Below are 22843 nucleotides of genomic sequence, written 5' to 3' on the forward strand. Positions count from 1 at the left end.
GACATATGACCATATGGGATGCCAGGAATTGAAGCTGGGTCAGCAGTGTGCAAAGCAATGCTCCAGCACCATCACAGAACAGTTTTAATAGACCAAGTTCTTTGTATATAGCACCAGCTCTGTGGAAATATTAAATGAAATGATGTTTAAATGTGCTTGGTAAGGCAGTGCTCAGAGGCTGGTGTTCAAGGAATTATGTGCCAAGAATCAAACCTGGGCCTCCTGTATCTAAAGCAAATCCCTTCCATCTTTGAGCCAACTCCCTGACCTTGCAAACTGTCTTAGCTGATCTCTTTTCCATCAGAAAGACCTTTCAAAACTTCACTGCTTTTCATGAATCTTGGACACCTGAAATAGGTGATGAATGTGGGAAGCATGGAGTTGGTTCCCAGTTTCCCACCTATTTCAGGTGATGAATCTATTTCTTCAAATAGATTTGTATAGATTTTGTGATCAATAAAAACATTAGATAAGACTTTTGAACAGAATTTCTCCTCCTATGTTACACTGTATATTCAGTGCCAGGCACTCTTCAGCACCTTTATGGGACATTATTGTTATGTCTCATTTGTGGCTGACTTTGTGTCCTTCGAAGAGAACAATGAAAAATCTTCAGAATTTAAAACCCCACTTTATTGAAACAGTCAGAGGTATAGAAATCCCCTCTCTCTACATCTGATAACATTGCTGTATGACCCTAGACTACTTTCTACTCCTCCACCTCAGTTTTCTCCTGATCTTGCAGGTGAGAGTTCTGGCAGCCAGGAGGACCAACTCTGTACTGCTCTGGTGAACCAGCTGAACAAATTTGCAGATAAGGAAACCCTGGTTCAGTTTTTGCGTTGCTTCCTGTTAGAGTCCAACTCTTCTTCGGTTCGCTGGCAGGCCCACTGCCTAGCCCTGCATATCTACAGGTAGGATTCCAGCTGGGTTTCGGCACTTTGTATGAATGTTTTGATGCAATGGGTAATGTGGTTTTTTCTTGGTGTCATGTTATATACTCATTGTCCTAACATCAGTATTTATTGCTAGCCTGAATTCTCTTGATTAGCACAGATTTCTTGATAAGTTTAACTGCTTTTTAGCTATCCAGCTGCTAACAGTAGCACGAGATGATTTTTTTTTCACTAAGAAGGTAGATTATAAAAAAAAAAAAAAAAAAAAAAGAAGGTAGATAATAGGAGTTTATAAATTACCATACCTGCCACTATTAGTGGCTCCTTTCCGCCATTGAGTATGTTGGGATAATGGGAGTCGACCACCTCTGAGGAAGCTAACAACTGACAGCCTTGTGTGTCCAGCTCAACTGTCAAAAGAGCAATAAAACCAATCGTATTAAGCTCAAGAGTTCTTGGGGGCGCGGAGTGGTGGCCAAGCAGTAGGGCGTCTGTCTGCCTTGCATGCACTAATCTCGAATGAACCGTGGTTTCGTCCCCTGGCATCCCATATGGTCCCCCCCAAGCCAAGAGCAATTTCTGAGTGCATAGCCAGTAGTAACCCCTGAGCGTCACTAGGTGTGGCACAAAACAAAACAAAAAATGAGTTCTTGGAAAAGAGATATACCTGCATAAACAATACCTCTGGGCCTTGTTGATTGGAAAAAAAAAAAAAATCTCAGGTTTTCTGCTGCTTGATAATACGCATTCTTAATTTATTTTTTAGAAATTCTAGCAAATCTCAGCAGGAGCTCCTGCTAGATCTGATGTGGTCCATATGGCCAGAACTTCCCGCCTACGGCCGTAAGGCTGCACAGTTTGTGGATCTACTAGGCTATTTCTCCTTGAAAACACCACAGACAGAGAAGAAGGTAATGATTGATTTGTAGTCAGTCTTAACTTGCCATGTTTATCTTTGTTTCCTTGAGCTAAGCAAATCATGATCAATCTTTACAGAGGATAAAATGAAATCTCTTTCATTTGTTTGCTAAGCACTACAAATACTTACACTACATAGATAAGTTTAACAGGAAATTGACTTAACTAATTAAAATGAATCAAGATAGTAAAGAAAACTATTCCAAGCAGCTCATTAAAGTTGCTTTGGAAAGAAGGTACTCCTCTGGTCTTACTGACATCTCTTAATCCATATTGAAAGTGTTTCTGCAGTTAAATAACCATTTATGGCTTCTCTGTACAAGAAAAAAAGTCTTCCTCCCCAAGTAAGTGGATTTAGTAAGTGGATTGTCATTAAAACTGGATAGGAATTAGGTTCAGTTTTATATAGTTCCCAGTAGAGAAGCCTGGCACTTTTAGGACAGTTGTAACTAGAAAACAAGAACCAAGGTCTTTTCAGTTAGATTTCTCTATAAGAATTTAACCGTGGCCCTTTCATTACTTTTATGTTTCAGTTGAAGGAGTATTCACAGAAGGCTGTTGAGATTCTCAGGACTCAAAATCATATTCTTACCAACCATCCCAACTCTAATATTTACAAGTGAGTTTTGTTCTGCTTTCTCCCCATTGGGAGAGTCAATGGTCAGTAGTCTATTGCTGTTTCCACATTGATATGATCTTACTTACAAATTCATAAGCCCTGTTGCAATCTAGCTCTGTTGTACATAAAGATACACAAGGGGAAGAAAAGGAAGGGGAGAAAAATTAAAAAGATACTTAGAATTGAATTGCTGAGCTCAAAGTTTGGTAAGCTGTTTAGGGAAGTCTGTAGTCTCAGACTTAAGGAAAAAGCTGGTTTACAGATAATGACTGCGTTTAAAAAAAATTATCTGGAGAACCTTGTTTAATGTTACTATTCTTTCCCTCCACCCCACCCTCCCATATTTACTGAGGTATAATTTGCATATCACCAAATCTATTTTAAGTGTACCATTCAGTAACTCTTAAAAAATTTAATTGCAAGGGTCAGAGTATAGTATGGAAGGTAAAACATTTGCCTTGCATATAGCTGACCCAGGTTTGATCTCCAGCACTCTATGGTTTCCCAAGCATAGCCAGGAGTTATACCTGAGTATTTCTGGGTGTGGCCCAAATGCCCCCCATTTAAATTTAGAAAAGATAAACAAAAAATGTATTGCAATTCTTTCAATCAAATTTTTGTTTTGGGACCATATCTAGCAGCACTTGGGAGCTCCTCCTGACTCAGTGCTCAAGGGTCACTCCTGGTTATGTTTGGGGAGCCATGTGATGATGGAGATCAAATAGCATGCTTCATACCTTTGAACTACCTCTCTGGCCCTAATGTCACTTTTTTTTGTGCCTTTTTAAGATTGTACTGGATAGATCAGAAGTGGAAAATTCTAAGGTCAATTAACTGAGACTTCTTTCCTGTGACTTTACATCCTATTGGGACTTCTTATATATTCTTGTATTTTCGTGTCTCCTTTGGAGGAATATTGGGCCATACTTATATTTTTTCTCCTTGGAGGGGTAGCACAGTCTGGACCATGCCCAGCTGTGTTCAAGGTTTACTCCTTCCTCTCTGCTCAGGAATCACTTCTGGTCATGCTGGGGGCACCATATGTGGTGCTGGGGATCAGTCTTACCTCTGATATCCCTACTGCCCACCCCCAGGCCAAAGATTTTTTATGACTTTTTTGTGAAGCACAGTACTTAATCAAATGAAAATTTTCTTATGATGTTGGGACTATTTTCTTCTTTAGCACCTTGTCTGGCTTAGTGGAATTTGATGGCTATTACTTGGAAAGTGATCCTTGCCTGGTGTGTAATAATCCGGAAGTGCCATTTTGTGTAAGTAACCTCCTTAAACATTGACAGTCCTATGGGCTCTTGGGATAGTGATTGACATTATATAGGTATGTCACTCTTAAAGGCTGGTCTGTGCCTTGCCTGTTACCATAAATATTTCTTTATGGTTGAAGAGTTGAGCATTAAAGATTTCTGTTTTTTTTTTTTTTTTTTTTTTTTGGTTTTTGGGCCACACCCAGTAACGCTCAGGGGTTACTCCTGGCTATGCGCTCAGAAGTTGCTCCTGGCTTGGGGGACCATATGGGACACCGGGGGATCGAACCGCGGTCCGTCCAAGGCTAGCGCTGGCAAGGCAGGCACCTTACCTTTAGCGCCACCGCCCGGCCCCAAAGATTTCTGTTTTGGGGCCGGCGAGGTGGCGCTAGAGGTAAGGTGTCTGCCTTGCCAGCGCTAGCCAAGGAAAGGACCACGGTTCGATCCCCCGGCGTCCCATATGGTCCCCCTAAGCCAGGGGCAATTTCTGAGCGCGTAGCCAGGAATAAACCCTGAGCATCAAACGGGTGTGACCCAAAAAACAAACAAACAAAAAAAAAGATTTCTGTTTTTAATTTTTAGGGTCCACACAGCAGGGAGGGCACTGGGAGGCTATTTTTGCTTGGTGTTCGGGGTTACTCCTGGACCAGGTGGTGCCAAGGATACAACCTAGCCTTCATTTGCAAAGGATTTGCTCGAGCCCTCAGCGCATCTTGGCAAGGTGAGTCACTAACCTTGAACTAACGTTCGCTGTGTCCTCTTGTGTGTAGTACATCAAGCTGTCTTCCATTAAAGTGGACACGCGATACACCACCACCCAGCAGGTCGTGAAGCTCATTGGCAGCCATACCATCAGCAAAGTAACGGTGAAAATCGGGGATCTGAAACGCACCAAGATGGTGCGGACCATCAACCTCTATTACAACAACCGAACTGTGCAGGCCATCGTGGAATTGAAAAACAAGTACGGACCTTCAGACTTGGGGAGGGCAGCAGGCTTGTAAGGCTCAATATGTGTTAACTGTGATTAGTGGAATCGGGCAAAATAGCACTAATCTAGTCATGGAATAGTGGTGAAGGTGAAACCAATTTCCACTAAGCATGTTGATAAATATTCTTTCAGATTTATACTCTGGGAGCATTTCAACCTGTCTATTACATAAGACAAAGCCGAATGAAAGTGGCCCTAGGTTTCTCATATCCATGTTACTGAGAGCAGTTCTATTCTTATATGAAAGCCTTCTGTATTAGAAAAGAACTGGTCATATCTTCAATTAAGACAGCTCTTGTGGGGCCGGAGAGATAGCATGGAGGTAAGGCGTTTGCCTTTCATGCAGGAGGTCATCGGTTCGAATCCCGGCGCCCCATATGGTCCCCCATTCCTGCCAGGAGCAATTTCTGAGCCTGGAGCCAGGAATAACCCCTGAGCACTGCCGGGTGTGACCCAAAACCACAAAAAAAAAAAAAAAAACCAGCTCTTGTCTTTCTTACTCACAAAGCAGAAGATATTTCTTTGGAAGCTGCTATAGTACATCTTTTCATTTAATGTGGTGTCTTCCCTGCATATTTGCTGATGTTGGATCTTCCTGGCTTATGCATCCCAGTATTTGTTTTGGGGTTATATATCTGTATTGGGCTTTTGGTCAAAGAAGCACTAGTATGATTTTAGTGTTGATCATGATTATATTGCTCTTATTTTATTTATGTATTTGTTTTTGTTTTGGGTTCACACATTGCCATGTGTGCTCTGATTACTCCTGGCTCTGCACTCAAAAGTTACTTCTAGCAGACTCGGGACCTGGATTGAATCCAGGTCGGCTGTGTAAAAGGCAAATACCCTGCCCGCCATACTATCACTGACCCCGTCCAGAATTTTTTAAAGAGTAATTACTTCATTGCCCTAGTAAAGTATAGAGAATAGTCTTTATCTTGTCAGATCATCATCACTGAAAGTTAAGTGAGAGGCTCTTGGGTCTTATGCCCATCTACCTGACACTTTTTCCTAGGCCGGCTCGCTGGCATAAAGCTAAGAAGGTACAGCTGACTCCTGGGCAGACAGAGGTGAAGATTGACTTGCCCTTGCCCATTGTGGCTTCCAATCTGATGATTGAGTTTGCAGACTTCTATGAAAACTATCAGGCCTCTACAGAGACCCTTCAGTGTCCACGTTGCAGTGCCTCGGTCCCTGCAAATCCCGGTGTCTGTGGAAACTGTGGAGAGAATGTCTACCAGTGTCACAAATGCAGGTAAATGGTTGTTGTACAAACTAGAGGTGGGTCTGTGTCCTGTGTTTTTTCCTGAGAGTCTCAGGAAATTTCAGAGTCTGGTATCATCACAATTAATTAGAGGTTATAGATAATGTGTGTGTGTGTGTGTGTGTGTGTGTGTGTGTGTGTGTGAGAGAGAGAGAAGGGGGGGGAGAGAGAGGAGAGAGAGAGAGGGGAGAGAGGAGAGAGAGAGAGGGGAGAGAGGAGAGAGAGAGAGAGATGAGAGAGAGAGAGAAACGAAAGACAGATGGGTAGAGCAGTGTGGCGAAAAAAGAGTGAGGGTGGCTCTGAGTGTTCATCCTGTGCTAGGCTATGGTGTCTCTAAGTTGAATTCTGAATCTTCTTCATTAGTTGGTTGCTTGTGTAATCCTTATTCCTCCAAAAATGTCCATACTAGATTTCAGAGTATAAATGTGACAAAAATCTATTATCTCAGTGGTCACCTCCAACCCTCCACACCTCTGTTGCCATTCCATCCCCTCAGTCCTCCCTTAACCTAACACTTTGATTCTTCAGATCCATCAACTATGATGAGAAGGATCCCTTCCTCTGCAATGCCTGTGGCTTCTGTAAATATGCTCGCTTTGACTTCATGCTCTATGCCAAGCCTTGCTGTGCAGTGGATCCCATTGAGAATGAAGAAGATCGGAAGAAGGTGAGGGCAAATTCAGTGTAGACATGTGGTGAAGTGTAGTGTGGTACAGACCACATCTTTTACAACTAAGAACTAATTTAGAGCCGAGGTTTTGGACAGGTGTAGACAATAGGGTAAGATACATTAGAACCTGTCCCTGGCTTTTTGGGGAGTAATTAGTCAGTAATGAACTAGTGGTAACTCAAGAATCAGATCACTTTAATTTTGGAAAAGAATGAGATTGATAACTTGCTGGCCATTTGGCACTCACCCTATTTCAGATGGAAGCTGTTAACCTTCCTTTATTTAATATTGGCGTAGCCAGAGGCAAGTTTCCAGTCAATAGGATGTGGTTGGCTTATGGTAGAGGACAGTTAAAAGGAAGGATTTACTGAGACTGCTACTAGAAATAGCAAAGCAGAAGGGCTTTGTTCTGGACTTATAAGGGAAAAACTTCAATTCCACGTATGCTTTTTTTACTATTCTGTCACCTCACATAAATTACTTCTCTCAACATATATGGTGTAGTTAAATGTAGGTTCTGTTAGTGGTATGTAATATATTACTATTATCAATGATAATAGTGTTGGTATTGGTATTGCTAATGAAATCCATGTCTGATCTGTAGGAAATGTTTCAGTAAATAACAGTTCACATTGCTAGGGGACATTATGTTCAAAAGCCTTCAGGCATGTTTCTGCCTTTTCCTGTACAGGCTGTTTCCAACATTAATACACTTCTGGACAAAGCTGATCGTGTGTATCACCAGCTTATGGGACATCGACCACAGTTGGAGAACCTGCTCTGCAAAGTCAACGAGGCAGCTCCGGAAAAACCACAGGTAATCTGAAGCTAGGAAAGGGCATTTGGATCAGCACCAAAAGGTGTCCCTTCAAGGTCACCACACATGGTATAAGGCTGACTGCTTCTGTCTTGGGTGCAGGATGATTCAGGTACAGCTGGAGGCATCAGCTCCACGTCAGCCAGCGTGAACCGATACATCCTGCAGTTGGCTCAGGAGTACTGTGGAGACTGCAAGAACTCTTTCGACGAACTCTCCAAAATCATTCAGGTAGAGAAATGGGACGGTTTCAGCATTGTTTTCCAGTGCAGTTGATTCTGCTTTCAAAGCAGCCTGTTCTTCTCATCCAGCAGTTTTAACGTCTGAGGTTGTCGTGGCCCAGCAAAATGAGATGGCAGAGTTGATGTGGCTGCTTCACACAGCTTTTCTCCCATCACTGCAGTTTCTGGTGCCTGACAGAGCAGAGCAGAGTTCATTTCAAATAGCTGAGAGTAATGGAACTTATTGCCACCTTAAAATTAATTATTTTTTATTTATTGCCAAAAATAACCCACCTTAGTAGAGGTAGGAGTACTGCTTCTTAAGAAATAGAAAGCCCAGATTCTCTTATTTACTTGTTTTTTTTTTTTTTTTTTTTTTTTTTTGGTTTTGGGGCCATACCCGGTGATGCTCAGGAGTCACTCCTGGCTATGCGCTCAGAAGTCGCTACTGGCTTGGGGGACCACATGGGACACTGGGGGATCGAACTGCAGTTTGTCCTAGGTCAGCTGTGTGCAGGCAAATGCCCTACTGTACGCCACCACTCCAGCCCCCTCTTTGGTTTATTTTTTGGTCATTTTCTTCTAAGACATGTTTGCAGGCTGCCAACTTCAGGCAGTCAGGATAGACTCTCTGAAGGTTCGAAGATAGCAGGCTTGTCTTCTTGACATGGGAGGCTGGGCACAGTCCAGGAGAGCAGCCAATTTTCCTACTTCTCAAATGATTAGTGTGCTGTCTTTGTGACATGTGCCCACATTTCTAGACTTTGTTCTTTCCCACATAGTGTTAATGAGAGTTAAGGACACTCCTACTATTTACTCTTGAGTTTTTGTTGCTACTCACTTTCGTCAAGGTCGTCCCCCCCCACACACACACACTTTGGTTTCTTCCTCTTTTTTGTTTCATTTTTGTTTTGAGGGTGCCACACCTGTCAATGCTCAGGGCTTACTCCTAGTCCTGTGCTTAGGATCACTCCTGGTGCGTCTCAGAGGATCATATGTAGTGCCAGAGTTTGAGCCTGGGTTGGCCATATGAAAAGCAAGTGTCCTACCTATACCATTGCTCTGGCTCAGTTTCCTCCCCTTCAGAGTAAAGTAGTGTAGGGGTAGAACTGAGATGGATAAGTACATTGCTAAAGTGGAAATTGTTATTTCAAACCTGGATTAATTTTCCAGTTAGCTTTCTTCTTGACTTTTAATCTGTCTTCTTTATCTTTTATTGTTGTTATTAGAAAGTGTTTGCTTCACGAAAAGAGTTGCTAGAATATGACCTGCAGCAGAGGGAAGCAGCCACTAAGTCATCCCGGACTGCAGTTCAACCCACCTTCACTGCCAGCCAGTACCGCGCCTTATCTGTCCTGGGCTGTGGCCACACTTCCTCCACCAAGTGCTATGGCTGTGCCTCAGCTGTCACCGAACATTGTATCACCTTACTCCGGGCCCTGGCCACGAATCCAGCTTTGAGGCACATCCTTGTTTCCCAGGGCCTTATCCGGGAGCTCTTTGATTATAATCTCCGTCGAGGCTCTGCAGCCATGAGGGAGGAGGTCCGCCAGCTCATGTGTCTCCTAACTCGGTCAGAGCCTATGCCGTGATTATGGGGCTAGTCATTCTCATTGGGTTTTGGGTCATACCTTACTGTGCTCAGGGGCTAATCCTGCATTCTGCTTCCACTGTTACCCCTAGTATTAATACTGGGGACTTGAACCTAGTCTTCCTGCATGCAAAACATGCAGCCCTTTGAACTTTCTGGGGTTAGTCATTCTTAGAAACACTGGGGTTGGGGGCAATACTGATTCTGGAAACACTAGAGGGTACAGATAGTTGTGCTTCTCACCACCAGACAGGTTAGCAAGCTCAAAGGAAAGGTGAAAGGGGATTATATGCAGGACACAGGTGAACAAACTTGGGATGAAGGCACTATAAACCCAGGCTCTTTTATAAAGAGTATAAATGGACTTATCCAGTGATTCCCCCTCATTCATAGTTTTGCTTTTATTGGTTTCAGATAACCTGCAGTCAACTGTGACCTGAAAATATTACATACAATAATGTATTTTGGAAGAAAGAGGGGGGCCACATTTACATATTTTATTACTGGTTATGGTCATGCTTATTTTATTTTTTGTTAGAGATTTACTATGCTAAATTTATAAATGAAATCATATTGCAGGGACTGATGTATGGGATAATACAGTATATTCAGAGTTCATTACTAGCCACAGTGTCAGGCATCCTGTAAAATGGATGTGGGAGCCTTGGACTATCCCACGGATAGAGGGATAAGACGGCACTACGAATCTTAGTTGGTTCCAGGAGGTTTTTTGAGTGAGAAGAGATGGTAGTGAGTGTGCCTTTGGGCTGAGATTCCCTTAACAGGTGCCATTTTGAGTGATTGATAGATACTTCTCCCTGTGTGGTTACCAGTTTAGCATATTTATTGAGCATCTTCTGAATGTAGGCACTATTCTAGACTGAGGAGTAGTTGGTGAATGAAAGAAGTCCCTGCCCTCATGTAGCCCATGTTCTAGGGGAGGGGAGGGTAGAGCAGACAGGTCATTACAGGTTTCTTTTTAGGAAATTAGGCTGAACAGAGTCGAACTGGGGTGTGATTCTCATTGTGGTAGGGCTGCCATTTAGTGTGAAATGGTCAGAGAAGACCCTGGGGAAACAGCGCACTGCAGAGACTTCAGTACACTCTAAGGTAGCAGGTGAAAGGCGAGAAGCAAGACGTACTGCCAGTGCTGGGGCATCAGCCCAGAGGCTTTGTGGAGCTGGTATGAAGGACACCATAAGGGAAAGGGGCCGGAGAAATAGGACAGTGGTAGGACAGTTGCCTTGCATGCAGCTGACCCTTGTCAGACTCGATTCCCAGAATTCCATATGGTCCCCCAAGCCTTCCAGGAATGATTTCTGAGTGCAGAGCCAGGAGTAACCCCTGAGTGCTGCCGAGTGTGGTCCAAAAAAAAAAAAAAAAAAAAAAAGAAGGGAAAGGACTGTAGGTTTTCTTCAGAATGTTTGGGGAATAAACAAAATAACATGAAATAGTGTATGTCCTTTGCTGTGATACAGACATTATCACAGAGTAACACACATGGAAACGTGGATGCATTTTTAGAAGTGAAATGAAGGTAAATTGAAGGTGATGAGTAAAGAGTAGTAACCAAAATAGAAGGCATCTGGGACAAGATTCTTCATACATCGTGCTCTCCCTCAGTATCTATTCCAGGAAGGATGACTTGCAGGCTTTTTTATTTGTTTTGTTTTGATTGACAAACCAAGGTTTTGTTTCATAAAGCTGAAGTTTTACTCCTAAGAAGGCTGGGAAATCCAAGACATTCATTTCCTCTCTTCTGGGCTTGTTCAAATGAAGGGAAATACACACTAAAAATGAATAACAGGCCTTTGTGTCTTTACTTCCTCCAGAGACAACCCAGAAGCCACCCAGCAAATGAATGACTTGATCATTGGCAAAGTCTCCACAGCCCTGAAGGGCCACTGGGCCAATCCCGATCTGGTGAGCAGGACAGCTTCCCCTCTGACTTCTCCCTCCCTTTTCTCTATTCTCTCAGTTTCCTTCTCATAGGTCAGTTGTGATATAAATGAGGGGTTGGGGGATTAGTACATTGACAGAGCTCACACCCCAGAACAATCTCCCTAAGTCAGAAAATCCCTCTTTAGAGGAAAAGGAAAAAGTGTGGTGAACTATAGCGGTCTCTGTCTCTCCTTTCTCTTCCTGATGGTGCCACCTATGATGAGAATTTTTTTTATTCTTAGTCCCTTTGTCACAACCCACTTCTGGATTCATTCTTCTGGCACTTCTTTATTCGTCTCTTCCTTTTGGCCTTCTAGGCAAGTAGTCTTCAGTATGAAATGCTGTTGCTGACAGATTCTATCTCGAAGGAGGACAGCTGCTGGGAGCTTCGTTTACGCTGTGGTGAGTTTGGAAAAGATCTGTGTAGGCAATTTTCAGAGCAGAAAGGAAGCTTCAAAGGGGGGGGGCATCTTTTATAATTGTGACTCTCTCTACCTTTCCTTCCCAACCCTAGCCCTCAGCCTTTTCCTCATGGCTGTGAATATTAAGACACCTGTGGTTGTTGAGAACATCACCCTCATGTGCCTGCGGATCCTTCAGAAGCTGATCAAACCCCCTGCTCCAACCAGCAAGAAGAATAAGGTACTGGGTTATCCAGGGAGCCTATAAGAAGAAGCTGTCAGCCAGTCTTCCTCATTCTCTAGCCAGCAGTGCACTCTACTTCTTGTAAATCTCTCTACCTCATTTCATTAGGAGAGCACCAGTGCTTCCTTTACCCTTAGTTCACCTTTAGTTCTCGAAGGAAGAATCTTCAGGAAAAGGTCAAGAGTTAGACAAAATACAAAAATTGAAAGCCTGTCACATTATGGTTAGCCAGCTTTTTCTTTATAATCAAGTCTTGACATGTAGCTCCCAGATAATATGGTCTGTCTGCCTGTCTGTCTGCCTGCCTGCCTGCCTGTCTGCCTGCCTGCCTGCCTTCCTTCGTTCCTTCCTTCGTTCGTTCCTTCCTTCTTTTCTTCCTTCCTTCCTTCTTTCCTTCCTTCCTTCCTTCCTTGCTCCCTTCCTTGCTTGCTTGCTTCCTTCCTTGCTTGCTTGCTTCCTTGCTTCCTTCCTTCCATCCTTCCTTCCTTCCTTCTTTCTTTCCTTCCTTCTTTCCTACCTTCCTTCCTTCCTTCCTTTTGTTTTTGGGCCATACCTGGTGACACTCGGGTTACTCCTGGCTTGGAGAACCATATGGGCTGCCAGGGATCAAACCATGGTCCATCTTAGGTCAGCCACGTACAAGGCAAATGTCCTACCACTGCACCACCACTCTGGCCCCTGGTGTTATTTTTCTATTCGAACCTTTACACCTGAAGGCACAGTGCTGAAATTTTAGGCTTTGAACAGACTTCTTGGTCTTAAATCCCAACTCTTCGATTGACCAGCATTGTGAGCTTGAGAAAAATACTTCAATTTCCCTATCTTGAAATAGCAATTCAGTCTCTGCCTTGAAGAATTGTGAAGAGTAAGCAATTTTATGCAGATCAGTTCTTCAGAGTGTAGAGTGTCTAGCCCGAGTGCCTGACCATGCTGGTTCATGGATAGTCTCAACTGTGGCTAGATGCTAGAGCCTTTTTCTGCCCAGAAGTTTCTTCTATCCTTAGCTGCTCCTCAGGAGATGCAGTTCCCTTCTACGCAGGCTATGAATCCTTCAATCTAGTATCTAACTAAATGTTTTTATGTCCAGTTTACAGTTGGGCATTGAACATATAATAGCCAGTCATTAAATCACTTTTGGGTTTTTTGGGTTTTGGGGTTTTTTTTTGTTTTGTTTTGTTTTTGATTTTTTTTTTTTTTTTGGTTTTTGGGTCACACTGGGCAGCACTCAGGGCTCAGGGGTTACTCCTGGCTCTACGCTCAGAAATCACTCCTGGGGCCTGGAGAGATAGCACAGCGGCGTTTGCCTTGCAAGCAGCCGATCCAGGACCAAAGGTGGTTGGTTCAAATCCCGGTGTCCCATATGGTCCCCCGTGCCTGCCAGGAGCTATTTCTGAGCAGACAGCCAGGAGTAACCCCTGAGCAATGCCGGGTGTGGCCCAAAAACCAAAAAAAAGAAAAGAAAAGAAAAGAAGTCACTCCTGGCAGGCTCGGGGGGGGGGTCATATGGAATGCCTGGATTCGAACCACTGACCTGCATGCAAGACAAATGCCCTACCTTCATGCTATTTCTCTGGCCCTTCATTAAATCCCTTTTAAGTGAATGGATAGATTCAGGTTTTTATTCTAAAATAACTAACTGAGCCAGATTGACTTGCTTGTATCAATTAAAGACTCAGAATTCTCTTTTTCCCAGGCTCTACAATTCTACAAGAACAATTCTATTTTCACTTCATGCTGATAGAGTCTCTGTCGGCATAGAGGAGGGAAACAATGGGGGAAGCAAACATTTCACTGTAAGGAAAAGGACTTCTGAGTAGTAAGCTTTTTGACTCTAACCCAGAGAGTCCCATCAGTCCAAAGAAGGCTAACTGAGGAATCCTCTATCTTCCCTTTGAGGGATATTTATTTCCTTCAATTGAATCCCAGTAAATATAATCAATCCTTGATTGAAAAGAAGAAACTTTCTCCTTCATAAATATTGTTTTCTCACGTCATTAGTCATAGACATGTACAAAATTGCTTGCCATCTATGTGCTAAACCCAGTATTCAGTTTCTTAACGTGTAAGGTTCCTACAGGGTTCCTACTTCTTATTCTGCACAGTTAAATTTGGTGACCTAAAGCTACATATGGATATTTTACAGTTAAACCTGAACAAAAATCTTTAGTAGGAGCGCACGTTAGTGTCTAAAAGACATGGCTATTGATCCTTTAATTCTTGTCTTTGCATATATGTTTCGAGGATATCAGTACCATTGAGCTATGGCTCAGATATGCTTCTCACACTCTTGCCCCGCTTGTCCTCCTCCTTCCAGGATGTTCCCATTGAGGCCCTCACCACAGTTAAGCCATACTGTAATGAGATCCATGCCCAGGCTCAGCTGTGGCTCAAGAGAGACCCCAAAGCATCCTATGAAGCCTGGAAGAAATGTCTTCCAATTAGAGGTATGTCAGAATGTCCTACTCTTGGGAAATCTCTCATTTGTGACCTGCATCCCCTGTGATGATTTTTTTTTTTTTCTTTTCTTTGTCTCTTCCTATACTTACCAGGGATAGACGGCAATGGGAAGTCCCCTAGCAAATCAGAGCTTCGCCACCTCTATTTGATTGAGAAGTACGTGTGGCGGTGGAAGCAGTTTCTAAGTAAGCGGGGAAAGAGGACCCCACCCTTGGATCTGAAGTTGGGCCATAACAACTGGCTGCGGCAGGTGAGTGACTTCCCTCCTGCTTGGCCCCTTGCCCTGCCAAGCCCAACCCCACATGCCAACAGTGTATATATTCTTTCCCTTTTATGGAATAATTTGCTTTCTCTTTGCTGTTCTTACTTCCTCTCAAGTAGGAGGCACACTGGGCTGGTCAAAACAGGAATTATGTTCTTCTCATCAAGCATATTGTGCTTTCTATGTCTCCCTCACACCTTAATGGTGCTGAATTTCAGTACTGTGCTCAGCCTTTCTCCAGCTTTCACATCTACTCTTGTCTGTTCCCTTGTCTAACTCTCTTTGTGAAAATGTATGTTATTTATTGGAAGCAAACTAGCTTTATTAAAGGATTATAGGAGATAAGTGAACCTCGTAATGGAAATAAAGTTGAGTTGGAATGTGAGTGGCCCGGAAATGGCATATGGTCATAATTTTATTTTGGAGATGTCATTTGTTCATTGACATACAAATTAAGTAGTACTTGGGGCTGGAGCGATAGCATGGCGGTAGGGCATTTGTCTTGCATGTGTCCAACTGGGACAGACCTGGGTTCAATTCTTGACATTCCATGTGGTCCCCTGACCTGTGATTTCTGAGTGCAGATCCAAGAGTAACCCCTGAGCACCCAAAAACCCACCCACACCCAAGAAACAAAGTTAAACAATACTTGTTTTGTATACAATATAAGTATTCATTAGATAGCACCCAAAAAATAGATTATGGAAGTCTTTGCTAAGGAAAGTACCTGCTTATCTTTTTTCAAAGTGCAATCATGTTAGATAGGATCCCCAGACTACTTGCTGGAGAGGAGACCTCTTTCATACTTGACTTTACCATTTGTTTTCGAGCCACGCTTAGCTGTGCTCAGGGATCCTCCTGCCTGTACTCAGAATGGTCAGCAGTGCCAAAGATGGAACCAGATTGCAGCCAGTGAACCTCACATCCAGCAAGCACCTTAACCCTAATAATTGTTTCTCTGGATTTTTACCTTAATTCCTTTTCTGGAGCAGTACCCAGGGGACTTCTGACTGGGTGAGAGGTGACCATGCTCAGGTAGGGGCCTACTGGAAAAGGCGATCACCTGAGCCAAGATTTTCTCTCCATTGTCTTGCAGGTGCTCTTCACTCCAGCAACACAGGCTGCACGGCAGGCAGCCTGTACCATTGTTGAAGCATTAGCCACCATTCCTAGCCGCAAGCAGCAAGTCCTTGACCTCCTTACCAGGTATCATGTGAAGGAAGTAGGGGGAGGAAGATCAGGTTTATTTAAAGCCTTTTCCCTTTTCCCAGGGAATCCATAGATCAGCATGATGCTGGGCACACCTGTGGCCTGTAGCCATTTTCTTTTTATGTGGAATACTACAGAAACAAAGTATTGAAAGATGAGCTTTAGTGCTGCCAGTAGTAATGGTGCTGTGGCCCAGGGATAGGAGTAGCAAAAGCAGCAACTAATACCTATTGAGATCTTATGATCTAAATATAAATGCTTGATCTATCTTGTTATTTATATTGGTATATAATGTCATTTAATCTTCAGGGCAACCTAAGCTTAAAGTATATGAATAATTTGTTGCATCTGACAGTGTAATTGAGTTCCAAAGCCCAGGTTTTTGGCCACTAAACAATATGATATTTACCTTCTAAATATGCTGTCCAGGTTCACCTGGTCTTGCTGCTGAGATAACCACTGAGATGTTGTTGTTTATTATTTTAAATAAGCATTGTATTGGCCGGGCGGTGGCGCTCGAGGTAAGGTGCCTGCCTTACCTGCGCTAGCCTAGGAGACGGACCGCGGTTCGATCCCCCGGCGTCCCATATGGTCCCCCAAGCCAGGAGCGATTTCTGAGCGCATAGCCAGGAGTAACCCCTGAGCGTCACCGGGTGTGGCCCAAAAACCAAAAAAAATAAATAAATAAATAAGCATTGTATTGTATTTCATCTTCTATTGTCTGAAGTCTTCTCATGTAGGCAGTTCCCCATGTGTCACTGTGATGTTTTCTTGGGCGCTTGACCCTTTTACAAAGGAAGGGAAATGAGTAGAAGACAGCAAGAGATGAGAAGAACTGTTAGAATTAGCCCTCACACTGTGCCCTTCTCTCCATGGCAGTTACCTCGATGAGCTGAGCATAGCTGGAGAGTGTGCTGCAGAATACTTGGCTCTCTACCAGAAGCTTATCACCTCAGCTCACTGGAAGGTCTACCTGGCAGCAAGGGGGCTCCTGCCCTATGTGGGCAATCTCATCACCAAGGTATCTGATCCCATAACTTTGGAGATTACCTTCTTTGATCTGCTTTTTATTGTACTCTTTCTGTTAGAAGTTCTGTGGTGGTGGTCTTGAATGAAAAGAAAGTTATTGAAAACATTTTTATTTAGGGACTGGAGTAATAGTACAGTGGGTAGGGCATTTGCTTTGTATGTGCTGACCCAAGTTCAATCCCTCACATTCCATATGATCCCCCAGCAACACGAGATGTAACTCAAAAGTGGACAAACGAAAAAGGAGACATTGGTATTAGACAGTTTTCAGTTTTGTTTGTTCTTGGGGTTGTTTTTTTGTTGTTGTTGTTGTTTTTTGATATGGGAGCATACCTGGTTATGCTTTGGACTTACATTTTGCTCTATGCTGTGGAGACCATATATGGTGCTGGGGATTGAACCTGGGTCAGCTACATGCAGAGCAAGCAAGCACTCTCTGATCTCTCCTTCCCAGTTTTTGTTTTCTTAACTTTAACAATTTAGATGTCCATAATTATTGTAACTTTCCTTAGCTTCTTGGAAAGAAGTTCTGCAAGAGTTTGGCAGAGGAATCATTAGAATAAAACGGTCACTGCAGCATTTTCTTTTAGTAGAGAGCTAGAGGATATCACATCTGGCATCACTTGGGGACACGATGATTGCCCCTGAGTGTTATGGAGACGGAGATCCTAGGGGTTAGATCTTGGCCCTGTGTGAAGTATTCTCCAACCTGTTGCATGTTCTTTTCAGCCCGTACAGTTTCTTGGATGAGATAGCAAGCTTGTGGGCCTGTGTGTGACAGTGCAGTCACACTAACTATGCTTATTGTCTTCTTTAGGAAATAGCCCGCTTGCTGGCCCTTGAGGAAGCCACTCTGAGTACAGATCTACAGCAGGGCTATGCCCTCAAAAGTCTCACAGGTAGTGATGGGTATCTGGTCCTTCCTTTAGGGCACTCTAGCTATATGTTTAGGTTGGGTCTATGTTCTCTAAAAGCTGGGGTTGGCTTGCTTCTCTTTTGTGTTGACCATAAAACAGAGTTAGTCTGTTTTCTCAATAATTAGGGGGTTTGCTTTTTAAATTATTTCTATTCTTTGTTGACTAGCTCCTTGAGCAGCTGCTCTATGCTAGTCATAAAGTAGCTTTTCCTTGCATTAAAGACACAAATCTTCTCATCCAGAGTTCATGCAACAACTTTTTCCTTGTCTCAACAGGCCTTCTCTCCTCCTTTGTTGAGGTGGAATCCATCAAAAGACACTTTAAAAGTCGCTTGGTGGGAACTGTGCTGAATGGGTACCTGTGCTTACGGAAGTTGGTGGTGCAGAGGACCAAGTTGATTGATGAGACCCAGGATATGTTACTGGAGATGCTGGAGGACATGACCACAGGTAGCCTACTCCAGTGGCTCAGAGCCTGGAGGACTGCCATCCTTTGAGTTTAGGCTGGCCACCTTAGCCTAATTTCCTTAGAACCAGATGGGGAATGGCTAATGTCTACGCATAGAAAGAATCTCTTTCCTCAAGAGTATTATTTCCCAAGACTAAAACCCCACACTGGATTCAGTAAATGTACACTTTTTATATTAAGTTTTTAGAGCAAAATGAAGTAAGTGGTTCGTAATTGATGTCTTTCACTGGTCCTGAAAAATTCTCTGTCATTATCTCTTCCGTTGCCTCAGTTCTCCCTTTTCCTTATAGATCTCAACCATCCATGTCACTTTGGCATGCAGATTAACTCTTTTAAAGTGTTCGTCTCATTGTATCTTTATGCTGAGTTTGGATTTTTTTTTTTTTTTTTTTTTGGACACACCTATAATATTAGGAGTAGGAAGCAGGGTTCTCCTGTTCCCATGCTCAGGACCATACCATGCTGGGAATGAAGCCTGGAACTCCAGCATGAAACCATGTGTTCAGTCCTTTGAGCCATCTCCGCATGCTGGATAATTTATTCATTTTGAACTTGTGGCAGTACTTGGCAGTGCTCACAGGCTAGTGCTCAGAATTGCTTCAAGCAGGGCACGGAGAGATAGCACAGCGGCGTTTGCCTTGCAAGCAGCCGATCCAGGACCAAAGGTGGTTGGTTCAAATCCCGGTGTCCCATATGGTCCCCCGTGCCTGCCAGGAGCTATTTCTGAGCAGACAGCCAAGAGTAAACCCTGAGCACTGCCGGGTGTGGCCCAAAAACAAAAACAAAAACAAAAAGAATTGCTTCAAGCAGAGCTCAGGGGACCATGCAGTGCCAGGAATTAAACTCTAGCCTCCTGCATGCAAAATATTTATCACAGCCCATTTGTGATATTTCCCTAGCCGTGAGCTTTTTCTTTAGTACTGTCATTCAGTTCATTAATTTTTCTTCACTATTTAGTCTGTTTCATATACCCATTGAGTTATGTAGGTTTTGTTGTCTGTTTTTTGACCTGTACTTTCCATCCAGTTATTTTTAAACAAACCAAGCTTATTTTTATTAAAAAGTTTGAAATATTAAATTATCTGATTCTGTTGTCTGCTGCTACTCTTCATGGTGTTCGGTTTATTTTGTTTTTTGTTTTTGTTTTTGTTTTTGTTTTTTTGGTTTTTGGTTTTTGGGTCACACCCGGCAGTGCTCAGGGGTTACTCCTGGCTCTGTGCTCAAAAATCGCTCCAGGAAGGCTCGGGACGATATGGGATGCTGGGATTCGAACCACCATCCTTCTGCATGAAGGGCAAACACCTTACCTCCATGCTGTCTTTCCGGCCCTCATCTTCATGGTGTTTTTAACCTTGCATTTTGTGATTCTTCACTGTGAGCTTATAGAGTTTTTTTTTTTGTTATGGTTTTTGTTGTTTAGTTTGTGTTTTATTTGGTTTGTTTTTGGTGGGCAGATATACTAGCAGTACTCAGGAGGGATTGAGCCTAGACTTTGCCACACAAAGCTTAAACTCAGCTTCTCTCTTGTCCCTGTCTCTGAACATTCCGTACACATTTATTTATAGATTGACTGGGTTTTGGTCCATACCCAGTGGTGCTCTAGTTTTTCAGGTTCCAACCTGGACCTGCTTGCGTATAAGGCTAATACTTGAAATACTATACAATCATTCTGACCCAAGAAGTCCCCATGTGTTTTTACTTTTTTTTGTAAGTACCATAGTTTACAAAACTACTATTGGTGAAATTTCTTACATAAAACATTCCAGCACTACACTCTCCACCCCAGAGGATTATCTCCCCTTCATCATTGTCCCAGTGTTGTTCTCTCCTGTCCTTCTCCCTCCCTCCCTCCATAAGCTTCCTACTGAAGACCAGTTGCCTTTGGACATTTTTTATTCCCCTACCTTTTTTCTTCCATCCCACGTATGAGAGTGTCTGCCCCTCCCCTTCTCATTAACTTATCTCAGCACAATACTTTGCAGACCAGAAAATAACTCTCCTCTGCTTTTTTAGGCAAGGGGGTGGGTGGTTTTGAAGGTAGTGATGCTCTGAGTTTACTCTTGGCTCTGCATTCTTGTTCACTCCTGGCAGGTTCAGGGGACCATGTGGGATGCTAGAGATTGAACCTGAGTCAGCTGCATGCAGTACAGGCGCCATACCTGCTGTACTATGGTTCCAGCCCCTAAGAAATCTTCTTTTGTTGTTTTTTTTTTTGGGGGGGGGAGGGTCACACCTGGCAGCGCTCAGGGGTTACTCCTGGCTCTACGCTCAGAAATCGCTCCTGGCAGGCTCAGGGGACCATATGGGATGCCGGGATTCGAACCACCATCCTTCAGCGTCTAAGGCAAACGCCCTACTGCTGCACTATCTCTCTGGCCCCAGGAAATCATTCTTTTTTTTTTTTTTTTTGGTTTTTGGGTCACACCCGGCGGTGCTCAGGGGTTACTCCTGGCTGTCTACTCAGAAATAGCTCCTGGCAGGCACGGGGGACCATATGGGACACCGGGATTCGAACCAACCACCTTAGGTTCTGGATCGGCTGCTTGCAAGGCAAGCACCGCTGTGCTATCTCTCCGGGCCCAGGAAATCATTCTTAATGTCATTTTCATCAATCCATGCTGAGCTGGTTTGTGGTTTTGCAACTTGGATTCTTAAATTCCTAATTCTTCCTCCTCATATAACTTAAAGTTGTCTCCTTGGTTTACAGAGGATAATCTACTTAATCTTTTAGAAAGAATCTTAAAGGGGCCGGGCGGTGGCGCTAAAGGTAAGGTGCCTGCCTTGCCTGCGCTAACCTTGGACGGACCGCGGTTCGATCCCCCGGTGTCCCATATGGTCCCCCAAGCCAGGAGCAACTTCTGAGCACATAGCCAGGAGTAACCCCTGAGCGTTACTGGGTGTGGCCCAAAAACCAAAAAAAAAAAAAAAAAAAAGAAAGAATCTTAAAGATTATGACTATGACTCCCAAACGACTTGACTAGAATTCTGTTAGGGTTTTTTCTGACATTTTTAGCACATACCTTGAACAAGAGGTTGCTAAATTCCCTAGAAAGTATAATTCCTTTATTTTAGAAGGAAAATTTATAGTTCTTGTAGGCAGCATGTCATACAACTGTGATATACTTTGTTCATTTGGGTGTTAAGGAAGCTCAGCTTCCGGTTTTCAGGTTCATAATATATTAACAGGGGCCGAAGACATAGCACAGCAGTAGGGCATTTGCCTTGCATGCAGCTGATCCAGGACAGACAGTGGTTCGAATCTTGGCATCCTATATGGACCCCTGTGCCTGCCTGGAGTAATTTCTGAGCATATAACCAGGAGTAACCCCTAAGTGCTGCTGGGTATGACCCCAAACCAAAAAAATATGTGTGTGGTGTATGTGTGTATTAATAATGCCATCAATATGAAACATTGAAAGACTCAGAGGTAGACTCTGTTATTGATGCACTCGGGAGTTAATCCTGGCTCTGCACTCTGAAATCGCTCCTGTCAGGCTCTGGAAACCATATGGAATGCCAGGAATCGAACCCCGGTCTGTCCCAGGTTGGCTTCGTACAAGGCAAACACCCTGCCACTGTGCTATTACTATGGCCCCTGATGCTGCTCCATTTTAAATCTCCTAGTTTCTGCGTGTGAAGCTCAGTCCTGACTTGACCCCTTTGATTTCTGGCAGGTACAGAGTCGGAAACAAAAGCCTTCATGGCTGTGTGCATTGAGACAGCGAAGCGCTACAATCTGGACGACTACCGGACTCCTGTTTTCATCTTTGAGCGTCTCTGCAGCATCATCTATCCTGTAAGTAGTGTTTCTGCTTGAGCTGTTTGGCCCTGACATACCTTGGTGATCTTGGAAACCTAAACAGTCAGTCTCACTGCAGTGATAGCACGTGGTCAGCATTCTAGAAAGCTCCATTGATAGAATATAGGAAAGCTGCGTAACTTTTTGTTTCTGATGGGAAATCTAATGGCTTGTCAATGCTTTGCTTATTTGTTTTGTGCTGTTTTTTAATGTAATTATGGGCCAGAACTAGTAAGATGGATAGTGTGCTCACCTTGCACGTAGCTGACTTCATTGTGATTTCTGGTACCCCTTATGGTCCCCTGTAGAATCAAATAATTAATGATGGGGCTGGATGGCGATGGATTTCTGTCTGCCATCCCAGGCCACGTGGTTCCACAACCCCATCCAGCCCGCGGGTCCCAGGCCCAGGTGAAAGGCGAAAATCAGACTCATCCAGAGACAGGCATCAGGAACCATTAGCTTTATTCATGCCCTATTCACCACATGTGTGTGGCCTATCTCATAACCTTCTAAGCATTCAGCCATTCTAGGCTACCCTGCGTCTTAACCCATTCAGCCATCTTCCCTTTGGCCTCCATCCTGGTTCAAGACCAAAAGAGACAGAGACCCTAAAGCCAGAGAGCTCAGCAGGGCCGAAAGGGGAAACACCCCTAATCCCCTGGCTCCAGGGTTTATCTACCTATTCCAAGACCCCTCCCAGGAATGGGCCGGGTCTTGCAGGTAAGGTCACACCTAATATCCGGTTCCCAAGACCCCTCCCAGAAATGGGTGGGTCTTAGGTATCTACACCAAATCCAGGGTCTCAGATAGGTACACCAACAGTCCCCAAGCCCTGCCAGGCGAGATTCCTGTATGCAGAGCCAG

The 22843-nt window shown here is 43.7% G+C and overlaps 2 protein-coding genes across 2 annotated transcripts in view; one reads left to right on the forward strand and one right to left on the reverse strand.

Moving 5' to 3' along the window:
- The window catches only part of HTR6 (5-hydroxytryptamine receptor 6), a 742605-nt gene that overhangs the window by 477335 nt on the left and 242427 nt on the right, over positions 1–22843 (reverse strand). The gene's annotated exons all lie outside the window — the stretch shown is intronic.
- The window catches only part of UBR4 (ubiquitin protein ligase E3 component n-recognin 4), a 123764-nt gene that overhangs the window by 91865 nt on the left and 9056 nt on the right, over positions 1–22843 (forward strand). The window contains 20 exon segments of the mRNA XM_049772526.1: positions 746–914; positions 1663–1807; positions 2348–2433; positions 3617–3704; positions 4466–4659; positions 5702–5941; positions 6479–6617; positions 7312–7437; positions 7540–7668; positions 8888–9231; positions 11082–11172; positions 11508–11592; positions 11705–11832; positions 14150–14279; positions 14385–14542; positions 15651–15760; positions 16643–16784; positions 17610–17691; positions 17985–18158; positions 21852–21973. Coding sequence (XP_049628483.1) covers positions 746–914; positions 1663–1807; positions 2348–2433; positions 3617–3704; positions 4466–4659; positions 5702–5941; positions 6479–6617; positions 7312–7437; positions 7540–7668; positions 8888–9231; positions 11082–11172; positions 11508–11592; positions 11705–11832; positions 14150–14279; positions 14385–14542; positions 15651–15760; positions 16643–16784; positions 17610–17691; positions 17985–18158; positions 21852–21973 — 2882 coding nt within the window.

This window comes from Suncus etruscus, chromosome 4 (genome assembly GCF_024139225.1).
Source record: "Suncus etruscus isolate mSunEtr1 chromosome 4, mSunEtr1.pri.cur, whole genome shotgun sequence".
NCBI classification, from domain to species: Eukaryota; Metazoa; Chordata; class Mammalia; order Eulipotyphla; family Soricidae; genus Suncus; species Suncus etruscus.